The 16,751-nt window shown below is 38.0% G+C and overlaps 2 protein-coding genes across 3 annotated transcripts; both read left to right on the plus strand.

Moving 5' to 3' along the window:
• Nucleotides 1–8,394: 8,394 nt before the first annotated feature.
• On the plus strand, nt 8,395–10,505 carry LOC104243749 (putative late blight resistance protein homolog R1B-12). The gene has a single exon (XM_070160551.1). The coding sequence runs from the start codon at nt 8,834–8,836 to the stop codon at nt 10,289–10,291; it is 1,458 nt and encodes a 485-aa protein (XP_070016652.1). The 5' UTR covers nt 8,395–8,833; the 3' UTR covers nt 10,292–10,505.
• A 1,414-nt stretch (nt 10,506–11,919) lies between these two features.
• LOC104243747 (zinc finger BED domain-containing protein RICESLEEPER 2-like) lies at nt 11,920–15,275 on the plus strand. Of its 2 annotated transcripts, none has more exons than XM_070160342.1 (4): nt 11,920–12,096; nt 12,164–12,257; nt 12,799–14,699; nt 14,787–15,275. In XM_070160342.1, exons 1-3 carry the CDS (start codon nt 11,999–12,001, stop codon nt 13,180–13,182), a joined length of 576 nt encoding a protein of 191 aa, XP_070016443.1. In that variant the 5' UTR covers nt 11,920–11,998; the 3' UTR covers nt 13,183–14,699; nt 14,787–15,275. The 2 variants fall into 2 exon arrangements, with proteins under 2 accessions (XP_070016443.1, XP_009797298.2); XM_009798996.2 differs by having other exon boundaries at nt 12,203–12,257.
• The last annotated feature ends 1,476 nt before the right edge of the window (nt 15,276–16,751 follow it).

A 16,751-nucleotide genomic window follows, 5' to 3' on the forward strand; every position in this document is an offset into this window, starting at 1 on the left:
GTGACTACATTTCTATTATGTTCGTCTCTAAAAAATGAAAGAAAGAAAAATGTATGCTGATTAAATGTCATGCTTAGCTAATCCTGACTTCTTATTAATTATCTGATTACAAGGTGAAGAACGTTGTATCTCATGGAACGTACTTTTAATTTGATAAAAGAAAATACATACGAGATTGATGAAATGCTACGCTTACTCCGCACACTCCTTAAGCTAAATCTAAATTAACTCATTTAAACAGGATTAATAGAATTCCTTATTAAAGGATGCTACCTATGGTATTCAAAATTCATCTTAAACATGCCTAATGAAATTTCAACTCGAGAGTCTAAAAATTATATTGTATTTTTTGCGAGATTAAAAGGAACCGTCCGCCCTATATATTCACAACATGCTGAAAAACGAGTTTGAATTAACAATCATACTAATGGTTGCATATTCCATGAATTATGGTTACATCCTATATACCATTAAACGAATCGCATATTTAGATCAACATAAGCTTCAATCAAATACAAACTTACTAATGTACTTCCCTATTGAACTACAAACTAAAATTTATACAACTTAATAACAAAAGGGTTGTAACTAAAGCAAACAGATGATTATAATTTCTCCAGATCTTTCAATTCATGCTTTTCATTGTTTACAATCAGCTACACCAATGTGAGACTCGAAATGTGTACCTGGAATGCTGAAAATGCAAAGGAGAAGAGGAGGAATATAGGAAAAATTAGCAGCAGCAGGAACAGAATAGCAGCAGCAAGAACAAAAACAACACAGCAGAACAGGCTTGAATGCAAGAATGTGACTATAGCCGATAGGAAAAGGTAGCCAAATGACAGCAGCACACAATGGAGTAGAATCAGAACTCCAGGCAGACCAAAACCAATAATAAACCAATGAAAACACTCAACCAATAAACTCAATTGGAACTTCAAAGAATCAGAATTGATTGAAAAGGCTGAAAACAAATGAAGCCCAAACAACGATAGGAAGAAACAGTTTCTGATTTTTCTGTGTGTTTTTCTCTCTTGTGTATGTGTCTGTATCTATCTAACAATCAAGTCTCGAAAAATCTGAGTTCAGTCTAAAAATCTGTCTGCCTTTTTCTTTTCAAAATTCAGTCTCCAAAAAATCAGTCTGAATCCAGTCTGAGTCCCCTTACTAATGGAAGTTCTTTTCCTTTTATCCTAAACTCAGGTCATTTTGAACAGCCTGTAAAGCCATCAGAAAACCCCCCTCCATGTGGTCTGTTCTCTTTCCAGTTTCTACTCAACTATTTAAATATAACCCTTCCCATGATATTCCCCTGCCAGCCTTTAGTTAGATATGGTTTATTATTTCTGAACTAAATCAGGGCGTGGGCAGCCTGACTATGCCCTGACAGCACATGCTGTCAAGTTATTTTTCATTTCAAAAGGGCCTTTATGCACATGCTGTGCACAAATGCACATGCCACCAATTCAGATTGCAGCTAACAATCCAATCTTTTCATTTTCAGATTCAAATACAGCAACTATAAGTAGCCATACTTGATTCTTACTTTGATTCAAACAAAGTTCCAGCAGGCAATAGATCAAATTGTTACCATTCGAACAACTGAAATTAATTGACGACATATGTCGACTCGACTATACTAATCATAACATGTACAATCGAAAGCCATGATCAGAACATCTAACAGTATTAAATACATGATTCGAATTGTACTGACTAAACAAAATATTGTACTGGGGAATCGATTAATCAGTCAAATTTAAAGTTCAATTGATTGCACAGCACATACACATATACACATTATCACTGAATAGAGGAAAGACTCGATCAAACACAGAGGTTCAGGCAAGGCGGACAGGAAACAGTCGACCAACAATTCAGAAATAAAATCAACTAACATTTTGGGGCAATAAACAAACATTCAATTACAACAAGACTCATGAACTGATAGAAAAGAACACAAAAACACTTGAAATCTTGAAAATCAGCAAACCCTAGCTCGGATTCGAATTGATCTTTCTTAGGGTTGAACGGACTTTAATCGAAGTGTTCTCAAATGAGAAACACTTCGATTAAGGTCCATTAGACCCTAATCACTTGGCTCAAAAAGACACAGATCAGAATCGAGGAACCCTAGGGCTCCTAAAAGCAGATCTGGGATTTATGTTTCCCTGGTTAGATTCGGACCAAACCAAGCATGGTTTGGTCACGAGGAGGTCCGGGGACTGTCTGGTGTGAAACTGGGGTCAATCGGTGTAAGTCAGGTTTCGACTCGAATCTTCAAATGAAGATTTGAGAAGGTGGGAGGGGATTCGAGCTAAGTGGCTGGTGGATTTGGGTTCAGGATGGTGAGGTGCATCTATGGTGTTAAGGTGAGGGCCACCGGCGTCCATGCCACCGGGTTTTTGGTGAGGGGAAAGGGGGGCGGCTCTAGGGTTCCGGGGTTGGGTCTGTGGAAGGGATGACCTAAAGCAGGGGGGTTTGGATAGAGGGGCAGGGTGTGATATGAGGCTTTTTATACGGGGTGGATGATTGTGTCTTGGCCGTTGTATTGAACGCGATCAACGGCCTGGATCTGAAGGTCTAACTGAAACGATGTCGTTTAGCTTACTAAGGGTCATGGTTGGTTCGGGTAAAACGGGTCGGAACTGTTCGTGGGTACGGGGTATGTGATCTTGGCCGTTGATCATTCTGAGATCAACGGCCCAGATCAAGCACGACCCAAACGACGTCGTTTGAGATACTCCTGGGCTGAACTGGACTGGACCGGATAATTTTAGTTTGGGCTTGTCTTATTGGACTGGCCCAATCCGAAATCCCTTTTTCTCTTTAATCCTCTAATTAAATTAAACAACACTAATAAAAATATTAAACAAACAATTAATCACACAATAAAAAAAACATCACTTTATATTTTTACACACGACACATATATTTTGTTTTTGATAAAAATACAAAAAGAAAAGGGAAGATCACAAATAAATACCGAAAATGCCACGTAAAATCCAAAAAATTGTGCAGCAAGACCAAACTACTATTATTTTGTTTCTTTTGGAGTGATTGTTGCGAAAAACAAAAATCACGTGCTCACAGCATGCCGACAAGTTATTTGCATAGCTCGAACTTGTCTCTTGGTACCACCTTGGTCAACATATCTGCAGGATTTTCACTCGTGTGAATATTTTTGACTTGAAGTGATTCGTTCTCCACTTTCTCACAAATCCAATGATATCTGACGTCAATGTGTTTTGTTCTCGCATGGTACATGAGTTTTTGCTCAGGTCTATTGCACTCTGACTGTCGCAATAGACAACATACTCCATCTGGCCGCAATATACTCCGCTTCAGTTGTAGATAGTGCGACACACTTCTGCAACTTCGACTGCCATGATATAGCTCCCCTTGAAAAAGTAAACAAATATCCAGTAGTGAATTTTCTGTTATCAAGGTCACCTGCCATATCATAATCTATATAGCCCTTCAAAATTGGATTTGATCCTCCAAAACATAAGCATTCATGTGAGCTTCCTCTTAGATACCTGAGTATCCACTTTACAGTTTCCCAATGCTCTTTTCCTGGATTTTCGAGAAATCCATGAGCAATATCTGGTCGAGTGCATACCATTACATACATCAAACTTCCAACGGCAGAGGAATAAGGAATCTTGGTCATTCTCTCTTTTTCCTCCATTGTTGTTGGACACATCTTCTTGCTCAACTTCAGATGACCAGGAAGGGGTGTGCGAATCAACTTAGCACTTTTCATATTGAAGCGCTCCAGTACACGTTCTATGTACTTCTCCTGTGACAAGTAAAGCTTCCTTTCATTTCTCGAATGAGTAATTCTCATGCCCAAAATCTGCTTAGCATGACCCAAGTCTTTCATTGCAAAAGTTTTATTCAACTGTTTCTTCAACTCGTCAATCTTGGAAGCATTCCTGCCCACAATCAACATATCATCCACATATAGCAAGAGGATGATAAATCGTCATCAGAAAATCTTTGTACAAACACACACTAATCTGAAGAAGTCTTCTTGTAGCCTTGCTCCCTCATAACAGACTCAAACTTCTTGTACCACTGTCTGGGATCTTGCTTCAATCCATATAGACTCTTCTTAAGTTTGCATACAAGATTTTCCTTACTCTTTACCTTGAAGCCCTCAGGTTGTTCCATATAAATCTCCTCTTTTAAGTCACCGTGAAGAAAAGCAGTCTTCACATCCATCTGCTCAATCTCCAAATCAAGACTAGCAGTCAAACCAAGAACTATCCGAATGGAGGACATTTTCACGAGAAAATATTTCGTCAAAGTCAATACCTTTCCTTTGACCAAATCCCTTGACAACCAATCTAGCTTTGTATCTGGGCTTCAAACTATATTCTTCAGCTTTAACTTTGAACACCCACTTGTTCTTCAAAACTCTCATGCTCTTAGGCAATTTCACCAACTCATAAGTATGGTTCTCATGCACAGATTTCATCTCATCTTGCATGGCTTAAATCCATTGATCCTTGTGCTCATCTTCTATGGCCTCCGCATAATTCAGGTTCTCCCCCATCAGTGAGTACTACATACTCATTGGGTGAATGACGGGAGGAAGGAGTACGAGGTCTAGAAAACCTCCTGAGTAGAATATCTAACTCATCCACAGCTTCGTGAGTATGAGCATCTAACTCATCAACATTAGCATTGTTATCACCATCACCATCAATATGTTGATCTGTAATATGGTTCTGGGCATCACCATCATCATTGAGCCCATCAATGTCATCCGCATTTGTATGAGGAACTTGATCAAGATTAACTAAACCTTCAGAACTTGAAGATTTTAACTTCTCCGCTTTGTTAATATCTTCAATGGTTTGATCTTCCACGAAGATAACATCACGGCTTCTCACAACCTTCTTCTCAATTGGATCATATAGCCTGTAACCAAACTCATCAAGGCCATAACCAATGAAGATGCACTGCCTTGTCTTGGCAGTTAATTTTGACCTCTCATCTTTAGGCACATGTACAAAAGCTTTGCAACCAAACACTTTCAAGTGGTCATAGGAAACATCCTTGCCATACCAAAATTTGTTTGGAACATCACTTTGTAAAGCAACCGCAGGGGATAGATTAATAGCATGTGCGGCGGTCAACAAAGCCTCACCCCAAAAGGAATTCGGCAACTTTGCTTCAGAAAGCAAACATCTGACTCTTTCCATCAAGGTCTTATTCATCATTTCTGCTAAACCATTAAGCTAATGAGTCTTAGGAGGAGTCTTCTGGTGTCTGATACCCTGTTGTTTGCAGAATTCGTCAAACGGTCCATAATATTTACCACCATTATCAGTACGAATACACTTCAGCTTCTTTCCAGTTTCTCTTTCAACTGAAGCCTGAAACTGCTTAAAGACACCCAACACTTGGTCTTTAGTCTTCAAGATGTAGACCCAAAGTTTCCTTGAACAATCATCAATAAAGGTAGCAAAATAAAGTGCACCACCCAAAGTTTTTGTCTTCATTGGACCACATAAATCTGAATGCACTAACTCAAGCAACTCTGTCTTTCTTGAAGGAGGATGAGACTGGAAAGAAACTCTTTTTTGTTTTCTAGCCAAGCAGCGCTCACATTTTTCTAATTTTGCACTTTCAAAATTTGACAACAATTTCTTCTTGGCTAGAACATTTAGTCCTTTCTCGCTAATGTGGTTAAGCCTCTTATGCCATAACGTTGAAGAGTTATTGCTCTCAACGGCATTCACCATATCAACACAGGTAAAGGCCATAGTCCAGTATAGACCACAACGCTTTTCCCCACGAGCCACAATCATGGAACCCTTAGTGAGCTTCCACTTTCCAGCACCATTAGTACTTATATATCCCTCATCATCCAAAACACCAACAGAGATCAAGTGCAAACAAACATCAGGTGCATGTTTTACATTGTTTAAAACTAGTTTAGTTCCAATACTAGTTTCCAAATAAATCGTTCCAAACACCAGCCACCCTAGATATAGTCTCATTACCCATGCTCAAAGTTCCAAAGTCACCCTGAGTATAGGATGAAAAAAATTCCTTCCTTGATGTCACATGAGATGCAGCACCACTGTCCATAACCCAGCTTGACTCAATATTTATCAGATCCGCATCAAGGACTGTAACAAGATCTTTTGTAGTGACGGTGGCCACACGATTGCTATCTTCATTCTGTTCTTCCTTGTCTCTATTCTCATTTTTCAAAATCCGGCAGAACTTCTTTGTGTGCCCTTTCTTCCCGCAATGATAGCATTCAATATCTTTAAGTCTGCTTCTGGATTTGCTTCTATTATGTTCTCTATTTTGAGAACCCCGATTCTTGTTTCTCCCCCTAGAGTCAGTCACCAAGACATCTGATGAGGAGGAACCCTGAGATTTTCTTTTCATCTCTTCATTTAGAAGGCTGCTCTTGGCAAGATCCATAGAGATCACACCATCCGGAGCAGAATTTGATAATGAAGTTCTAAGAATTTCCCAAGAATCTGGTAGGGAACCAAGTAGAAACAAACCTTGAATTTCTTCATCAAATTTAATGCTCATAGCAGATAACTGGTTCATGATCCCCTGAAAATTATTCAGATGATCTGTCATCGCGGAACCATCGTGGTATTTTAAACCCAACATCTGCTTTATCAGAAACATCTTGTTGTTTCCAGTTTTCCAAGCATACAGACTTTCAAGGTGCTCCCATAGGGTCCGAGCATGTGTCTCCCCAGAAATATGGTTCAAAACATTATCGTCAACCCACTGTCTAATAAAGTCGCAAACCTGCCTATGTAATAAATTCCACTCTTCATCTGATTTATTATAAGGCTTTATAGTGGTGAAGATAGATTGATAAAAATTCTTGACATAGAGAAAATCTTCTATTTTGCCCTTCCAAATGGCATAATTTGTGTCATTTAAAGTAACCATTCTACTAGTGTTGACTTCCATCGTTTATCACAAATACAAATACTATTTATTAGGAGACCAAAGTAATTCTTTTCTGATGTGGAAGTTCAGACTGTGCTGCAACCATAGAGCATACTCAGACAGAACCTTGGCTCTGATACCACTTGTTGGGAATAAACCCCGTAAAAATAGTATTCACGGTATTAGTGATAAACGCGGAACACTAAGTTATGGTTAAATCAGCAAGAATAGAAATGCAGCAATAATGACACCAAGATTTTACGTGGAAACCCTGCTGAATAAGGGAAAAACCACGGCCAAGAAGAGCAAATGATATCACTATAGCGAGAAATTTTACACTGTGTAGTAACAAGTAAAAATACTCCTAAGACCACTATACCCTCAAAAGAAATAAACACTCTTTTGCTTTTTACACCTCACTATAATATCTCTCACACTCTATTTTTCTTCACAAACTATTTTCTTATAGTTTATGGAATATCTTGCTCTCTCTCTTTTTCTCTTTGTTAGTGTGTAGAAATGAGAGTTAAGGCTCGTCTTTTATAGCCAAAACCTCGCTCTCTAAAGCCTACAATATTTGACAATTTACACACCATTTTCACAATTTCAACAAGGTTGGCTATCAAACCAAACCAAGTCAATAAAATTGGCTACCAAATTATACTAATTCAACAAGGTTGGCTACCAAACCAAACCAAGTCAATAAAATTGGCTACCAAATCAATTGAACGCAACAATTATGATCTACTCCTCCTATGATAAGGAAATGGCGAAGACTACTGAAAGAGACCATGTGCTTTTCCATTTGCAACAGAGGTTTAACCTTATCAGGGTAGAAGTCGCTCTGATTAAGCTATTAAACTGTCAAGCCACAATAATAGCTCCTCTGAAAGATCTGATTGACTATGTTCGAGAAGAGGTGATATTCTTGGGAAAGTTTCCCACGGATTCATTGGAGCAGTGCAAAGAGCAAACTAAGATAACTGATATTTTGACCCTTGTTCAATCTGCGACTAGCCAAGCATGGTCATTCTTTAATTCTCTTTCTCATGACTCAAAGCAAGAAAACCTGACAGGTGAAATTGTGTGCTTGTATTTTCATTTGCTTCTTAAGTTCAAGTTTATTAATGCAGCAATTAAACAGATGTGTTCCAACATATCTGCATTTTCGACGCTGGACCATCCTATGATAAATATGATAAACTTTCTTCCTATTAACTTTGAGGTCATTGATTCGTATTTCAACATGCTAAAATCCTCAAAGACATCAGCCTCTGGTTGCCCCAAGATGGATTTGGTTTTGATAGGATTTCATGATTATATTCTTGAAAATCTGCTGACTTTTACTGTTGCAGATGAGGTTAAAAAGTTTTACTATGGGTTGTTGCTCCTGGCAACGTACTTTCTTGATCCTCTAGTTCAGTGCATGGGGTGCAAGAAACAAAATAATCTCTTGATAGGATTCGGAACTCTCGTGATTGAGGCTGAATCTGCTATCTCTTTATCTTATGAGGATAGCAACAAAAGTAGGAAGGTCAATCTTGTTCTTCAATTTTTGACTGAGGCTTTCAAGTTTGTCAATCTACTAAAGCACAGAGCAACTTTGAAAGCTGAAATACTGGAATTGATTGAAAGAGCTCATGAAGAGCTTATTTTCCTTGGAGCTTTTCTCATGGATGTTCTTAGACAACATACAGAGCTTAACATATTCAATGATCTCTTGATGCATGCTGAAGTAACTGCCCTCAAGTTAGCACAAATCAGGGGTTCTTGTTATATAAGTTTCATGGACGGAAGCAGCACTGAGAAAATGAGGCTTTCATTATCTGATTATCTATAAGAGATCGAGTCTGTCAAGGTCAAGGTCAGAGAAAAGGCATCACCTTGCAACATGACAGGTGGAGAAGGCCTAATTAATTTTTTATCAAGCCTCCAGGAGGGGGTGCTCAAGTACTATGATGCTTGTTCAATCTCTTTTCTGAAGAATCAGATCCTAGTAGTCAGAGACAAACTAGTTTATTTGGGCTGTTTTCTTGCAGATATTGTACTGTATCGCGATGTGCATCAAGAGCTCAAAGATCTCATGAAACATGTTCAAGATATAAAGTATGTCTGTCTCTTACCCTTCAGTGACTATGGACCTGCTTGGTATTACATGTTATATCTGTCTAATGTCAAGCAATTGCTTAAGTTCGTGGAAGCTGAGGTTAAAGTGATTTGTCTTAAAGTTCCAGATTTGTCAAGTTATAGCTTCCCCAAAACAAATGGATTAGGATTCCTCGATTGTTTCTTGGGAAAATTGGAGGAGTTGTTATGTTCTAAGCTCGATTTGATTATTGACTTAAAACATCAGATTGGATCAGTAAGGGAGGGCTTATTGTGTCTAAGATCGTTGACTGATCATTTTGCAGAACACTACAATGAGCATAATGAAATTTATAGTCTTACAGCAAGTGTTACAGAAATGGCATACAAGGCAGAGTATGTCATTGACTCGTGCTTGGCCTGTTCTCACCCACTCTGGTACAAAATTCTTTGGATTTCTGAAATCGTTGAGAATATCAAGCTTGTACATAGAGGTGTTAGTGAGACTTGGGAGACAAAGATGATACATGTTACTGTGAACAAAGTGAAAAAGACCTCGACTGATCTTGCACAATCTTTATTAGCTAATACTCCAAGATCAAATGAAGAAATGGTGGGTTTCCAGGATGCAATGGAAGAAATAAAGAACCAGCTACTTGGAGGATCACCTCAGCTAGATGTCATCTCATTGGTCGGCATGCCTGGAATCGGTAAAACTACTCTTGCCGAGAAGATTTACAATGATCTGATAGTTACTCGTCGTTTTGATGTTCATGCTAAGTGTCGTGTGACTCAAGTGTATACATGGAGAGAGCAGATGTTTTCCATTTTGAATGATGTTCTTGAGCCTGCTGATCGCACTGAAAAAGAAGACGGTGAATTAGCTGATGAGCTGCGTCGATTTTTGTTGACCAAGAAATTTTTAGTTCTCATTGATGATGTGTGGGACTATAATGTGTGGGACAGTTTACATATGTGCTTTGAAGATTCTCGGAAAGGGGGTAGAATTATTCTAACAACGCGGCTGAATGATATTGGCAGTTATGCTCAATGTGAGAGTAGACCCGATCATCTTCGTTTATTCAGAGATGATGAGAGTTGGACATTATTACAGAAAGAGGTGTTTCAAGGGGAGAGCTGTCCACCTGAACTTGTTGATGTGGGGTTTCGAATAGCAAAAAGTTGTGGAGGGTTGCCCCTCTTCATTGTATTAGTTGCTGGTGTTCTGAAAGAGAAAGAAAACAAAGCAGAATTGTGGAAATAAATAGAAGAAAGTTTAGGTTCGGAGAATATTGTTAGCTTGGAAGAGAGCATGTCTATGATTGAATTCAGTTACAAGAATTTACCAAACCAGCTAAAGCCTTGTTTCCTCTATTTTGGAGGACTTTTGAAGGGCAAGGATATTCATGTCACAAAATTGATCCGACTGTGGGTAGCTGAGGGGTTTGTAGAAGCAAATATAGAAAAAGGACCAGAAGATGCTGCTCAAGTTTTCTTGGAAGATCTTATTAGTAGGAATTTAGTGATGAACGTGGAGAAGAGACTCAATGGCAAGGTGAAAACGTGCCGCATTCATGATCTGTTGCATAAATTCTGCTTGGGAAAGGCCAAAGAAGAGAATTTCTTTCTCTGGATCAATAGGTACAATTATATAAGAACTATACTGATTTTATTGTATTATGATAATCTTAATTCGCATTTTCATTGTTTTTCTTTAAGCAGATTCAATGGAGAGGATACATTTCCCGAAGAGGCTAAAGAATACCGGTTGTTTGTTCATTCCATGAGGATCAGATTGATCTATGGCAGTCGTCTCTCTCAAATGTTCGTTCTTTATTATTCAATGTGATTGATCTGGGTAACATGTTATAGCTACGTGATGTCTCTTTCATTTTTGATACTTTCAAACTCATAAGTGTTGGATTTGGAAACCATCAACATTGGTGGTACTTTTCCTGGTGATTTACAATGTCTTGTTCATATGAGGTACTTTGCTGCTCAAACTGGTGCAAATTCGATTCCTTCATCTATAGCTAAGCTTTGGAATCTCGAAACTTTTGTGGTAAGAGGATTGACGGGAGAGGTGATATTACCTAGTTCACTTTTGAAGATGGTTAAATTGAGGCATATACATGTTAACCATCGTGCTTCCTTTAGTTTGCACGAGAACATGGCTGAATCACTTGTTGACTCTCAATTAGATAATTTGGAATCCTTTTCAACTCCACATCTCTTATGGTGAATATGCAGAGATGATGTTGAGAAAGCTGAGTTGCTTAATCTCGGGAACATTTGATTATTCAAAGATAGTGAAGGGAAGGTGTGTTCTCTTTCCTAACTTAGAGTTCCTAAGTCAAATTGAATCCCTCAAGCTTGCTTCCAACAATTATCAGCCAAACTTCCACATGTCTTCAGTTTCCCCTCAAGACTAAGGGAATTGACTTTATTAAAATTCCGTCTGCGGGGCCAAATTTCAGCCATTGGAGAACTGCCTAACTTGGAGATTCTGAAGTTACTTGTCAGAGCTTTTGAAGGGGATGAATGGGAAGTGAAAGACTCAGAGTTCCTTGAACTCAAATACTTGGAATTGGACGACCTCAATATTGCAAAGTGGTCCGTCTCTGATGATGCTTTTCCTATGCTTGAACGTTTGGCTTTAACCAAATGTAAGCGGCTTGAGAAAATCCCATCTCATTTTGATAGGGATGGCAATTGGGGCAGGGCGGGGCAGGGATAATCTTAAATAGGGCGGGGTAGGGGAAGAATTTAATGGGGCAGGGCGGGGCAGGGCGGGGCAAATTGTTATTTTTAAAAAAATTTAATAGGGCAGGGCAGGGTAGGGCATATACGGGTTAATAGCTGGGTCGGGTCAAAATAAGTTAGACCCGCGTACCCCCAAATCTTAAATCCCAAATGCTAAAAGCGTAAAACCTAATTTCCAAACTCAGAAGTCAAAAACTTTCAATCTCTCATGCGATTGAGCGATTCTTCTTCCTCTTTGAACTGCTGCGAATCTGCGATTCTTCTTCCTCAAACCTTCTTCGATTCTTCTTCCTCCAGTAAATCCAGGTAAATATCTAATAAGTACATAGTTCTCTTTTTCTCTAATAATTTCCATTCATTTTGTCACGACCAGTGGTTTCCGGCCTAGTAAGGGTGTTTCACTGATCAACAGACCTTTTTTGGAGAAGAACTACCTTGGACCAGGTCTACCGGTGTTTATTTGTCAGGTTCGGACTCTATTTTGTTGCTATTTGGTTTCTCTGATTCTATATTTTGTTGGGAGATTAGTGCCGAGCTGCCCTTTTTTTTTTTAATTTTGTTACTGATATATAAAACGATGGGTTGTTTTAGTCTTTTAGAAAATAATTCTTGGCTTCTCCTTCGACAAGAACTAATAGTCTGTCTATGGCTTCTCCTTGGGCTGTTAGAATTGGCATGGCGGGCTTGTTTCATTCTTAATGCCATATTGCTATCGCTTCCTGGTGTGCATAAAATGAAAAAAAAAAATTGTTTTCTACTTCCAAATGTTTCCTTTAGGAAAACCTGCACCATGGAACTTATGCTTGGTGAAATTCAGATATCATCTTGTCCAAATCAATCACTTAACTACTGTTTGACTGTTTATTTTGACACAAAAGTGAGTAGGTTCTAGGAATATGACATTTGGTTATTAAATTTTGTTGATGGAGAATGAGACAAATCTTCTCGTCACTGAGACATATACTAAATATCAGTTTTTAGTGATATTTCTTGTCTTTGTTTTACTAGATAATCATGGCATCTCAAATTGAAGAGAATCTACCAGTTTCATCTACTAATGCTATTTCCTTAGACGATGAGAGTCAAAGTCCTTCACAACCTGATGAAGTTGAACTGAAAAAAAGGAGATATTCCCGAGCATGGGATCATTTCAAGCCGGTGAAGGTTAAGGGTGTTCCATATGGTGCTTGTAAGTATTGCGATCGCCGGTATAAAAATTCTAGAAATTGTGGGACAAAATCTATGTTAGATCACATGCTTAAGTGTCCTAATAGGACAAGAGATGCACAAAATGAGGGCGATACCGGGGGTGCTTATTTTGATCAAGATGTTTCACGTAAAAAAATTTGCACATGCCATTATTTTACACGAGTATCCACTCTCTATAGTTAATCATGTGGGATTTAGGAACTTTGTTGCGAGTCTTCAACCTATGTTTAAGATGGTTTCCAGAAATACAATCAAGAATGACATAATAAAAGTCTTTGACAATTTGAAATCGCAAACTTCTATGTTGCTGGAGAAAGTCACGAGTAGAATTGCAATAACAACCGATATGTGGACTTTCAATAGTAACAAAAAAGGGTTCATGGCTATTACTGGTCATTTCATTGATGATTCATGGAGGCTTCAAAGTCATATTTTGAGATTTGCTTATGTCCCTGCTCCACATGATAAAGATGTTTTGTGTGGTGCTTTGGTTAATTGTTTGTTTGATTGGAATCTTGAACGAAAACTATCGACTATCACAGTTGATAATTGTAGCACAAATAATGCTATGATTAAAACTTTATTGGATGAGAAACTTAATAAAAAAGATTTGTTGTTGAGTGGTCGAGTATTTCACGTGCGTTGTGATGCACATATTTTAAACTTGATTGTGCAAGAAGGGTTAAAAGTGATAGGAGATAGTATTAAAGTGCGTGATAGTGTCTTGTATTGGATTGGATCAGTTGGCAGAATTGAGAGGTTTGAAGAAGCCGCACGTTTGGTTCATTGTTCTTGTTATAAGAAGTTGGAGTATAATTGTCCTACTCGGTGGAACTCAACATATTTAATGTTGAGAACAGCTATAGAATACAAAGAGGTGTTTAACAAGTTGAGTCTAACTGACACAAATTATAAGTCGTATCCAACTGAAGAGCAATGGAGTAATGCAGAAGATGTTTCTGATAAGCTCAAACTTTTTTATCATATCACTAAACAGTTTTCAGGAACTCAATATCCAACTTCTAGTCAATACTTTACAAAAGTTTGTGAAATTAAATTAGAATTGGAAGCTTGGGTGAAAGAGCTTAATCCTTTGATTAGCGATATAACATCTGCCATGTTGTTGAAATTTAAAAAATATTGGGATGATGTGCATATTTTGATGGGAGTAGCTGCAATCTTTGATCCACGGTACAAGATGAGGTTGGTAGAGTTCTTTCTTCCACTAATTTATGGTGAAGAAGTTTCAACTAAAATTCAAGAAGTTCGATCCAGTTGTTATGATCTCTTTCAAGATTATATGAGTAAATTATCTGCTCCACATGATTAATTAGCATCTAATTCTAGTGAAGTCACTAGTTTTACTCAGGGTGATCGGCTTTCGAGCTTTGATAGATTTGTAGCTTCAACTGAAGCTACCGTGGAGAAAAGATCAGAGTTGGATATGTACTTAGAAGAAGACCTACTACCTCGAACCCCTTCATTTGATAATTTGAGTTGGTGGAAGACAAATGGATTGAAATTTCCTACATTGCAAAAAATGGCTCGTGATCTCTTAGCCATTCCCCTGTCTAGTATTGCTTCAGAATCGGCATTTAGCACTAGTGGGAGGTTGATTAGCCCGCATCGGAGTAGACTCCACCCCACTACTTTGGAAGCTTTAATGTGTTCTCGCACGTGGTTATGGAATGACTTAAATGGTAAGTAATTTTCTCATTATTGTCTTAATAGGTATTCAATTGTTTAATACTATATTGATACATTGAACTATGCATTTTTCCTTTTAGGTTTGACTTCAATCGTTGATCAAGTTTCATGTCCAACATTTCTTGATGAAGAGGACGAGCCGGATTCAAGTGGTTTATGGCAACTATGAGACCCTTGACATGCTACTGTTTTTCCACAAACTATCTACCATTTGTCACTGAGCGTGAGCTTTTTAAGACAACAGATGTGCTTTGCAAGAGGAAAAATGCGGTTCATCCAATTCCTATTTTTGTGTTCTTCTGTGTCTGTTTCAACAGCCAAGATTGCAACTTTGTGTTCTTCTGGTTCATTATTCTTCAACAGCAAGAGGGCACTGTTTTTGGGTCTTGCTATAACCACAAGAAAAGTAATTGGTTAATCTTGATTACCTTGCTGGAATTTCAGTTTATTTTGTTGAGCATTGCATCTGCTGTAGCATTCTGTTTCTTTTTGTTTATCATTCCAGTGTAAGATGAATTTAAATGGAAACGTGGTTGGTGATTACAATAATGGCATTCTAATTTGCTAGACATGAGAGAATGACATGTTCACTTTAATTATACGTACATCTTTTTCTTTCTGAAGAGATGTTAGAGAGGTGAGAAGAGATTTCACATTTGGCCTGTCATGAGGTTCGTGTTGCAAACAACGCGAAGCAAGTTGCACTAACTCACTCCCATCGTCATTTGAGAAGTGACCTTCCAAGAAAGAATCGATAAGCATCCATTGATTTGTGGCATAGTAATAGGATCATCCATTGCTAAAATATCCAATTCCGGTAGATTTGTGGCATACAAATCAGAAGCATCATAAGCTAATATTCCCAAAACTGGTGCTAGATAAGTATAACCAGGCAAAGAATAACCTCTCCATTTTAAGCAGAACAATATTTTGGTAAACCAGAACAAGATCCTCTACATTACTACATAAGGCTCCTCAATGACCACAGTTGGGATAAAAAACTCATTATAGTAACCATAACCTCTCCATTTTAAGCTGTTTCTTTTAAATTATGAAGATGGGATCTTCTCATACAGTATATATAAACATAATATTACAAATTAGAAAAAAAAACAATACAAGACTACAAGAGAACCTAAACAGGGCAGGGCGAGGCGGGGCGGGGCAATATTTGAAAAAATTCTAAATAGGGCAGGACGGGTCAAAATATTAGCATGTCAAGGCTTGCCCCGCCCTGCCCTAACCTGCCCTGCCCCATTTGACACCCCTACATTTTGATGACGCTGTATCTCTAATAAGCATTGAAATAAACTGGTGCAGCTGTTCTGTTTCCAATTCAGCCCAGGAAATTCAGACAACACAACGTGAAGATATGGCAAATGATGCATTCACAGTTACTATACAGCCTCCAGATTGGGCTAGAAAATCATCTTCTTGACTCTAATCCAGTATGTTCTTGGGGTACATTTCGACTCTGTCTTTTACACAGAACATGTTTATTTGTTAGTATTATATATTTTAATGACCTGCTCTAGATAAACAGAAAAGAAAAAGGTTATCTGCTTTATCCTTGAATCCGAGTGCTAAGATTTTTCAAATTCTTATGATGGGTCAGTTCCCTTTCTTGCTCATAATTTAGGGAAGAGTATTTGTTGATGATTTGCTTCAGTTACTATTGCATTTGTTTAGCATAATAAGTTAGCTTAATTTTAGGATAAATCTACTTTCTTGTTATGCAGATTATGTTCCTGATTGGCTATTTAAAGCCTTATTATGCTTAATAAAATTATTGAGAGACATTTTCAATCAATACTTTTAATCTTTTTGCTGCCCCATCTTTTTAAAAAAAACAACAGTGGTATCAAGAGCTTCATTGATCTTACGGGATCTGTGAATTCTTCAAAAAACCATTTTCAAATCATTTTTAACCAATATCAATTTTTAAACCTATTTTCAAACATGGCAAGCATCAGTCTCTCTTTGAATGCCCACAAACTTTCACTGATGAAAACTATCAGATTTGGTCAGTGAAAATGAAATCATAT

Source organism: Nicotiana sylvestris, chromosome 10 (assembly GCF_000393655.2).
Source record: "Nicotiana sylvestris chromosome 10, ASM39365v2, whole genome shotgun sequence".
In the NCBI taxonomy this organism is placed as follows: Eukaryota; Viridiplantae; Streptophyta; class Magnoliopsida; order Solanales; family Solanaceae; genus Nicotiana; species Nicotiana sylvestris.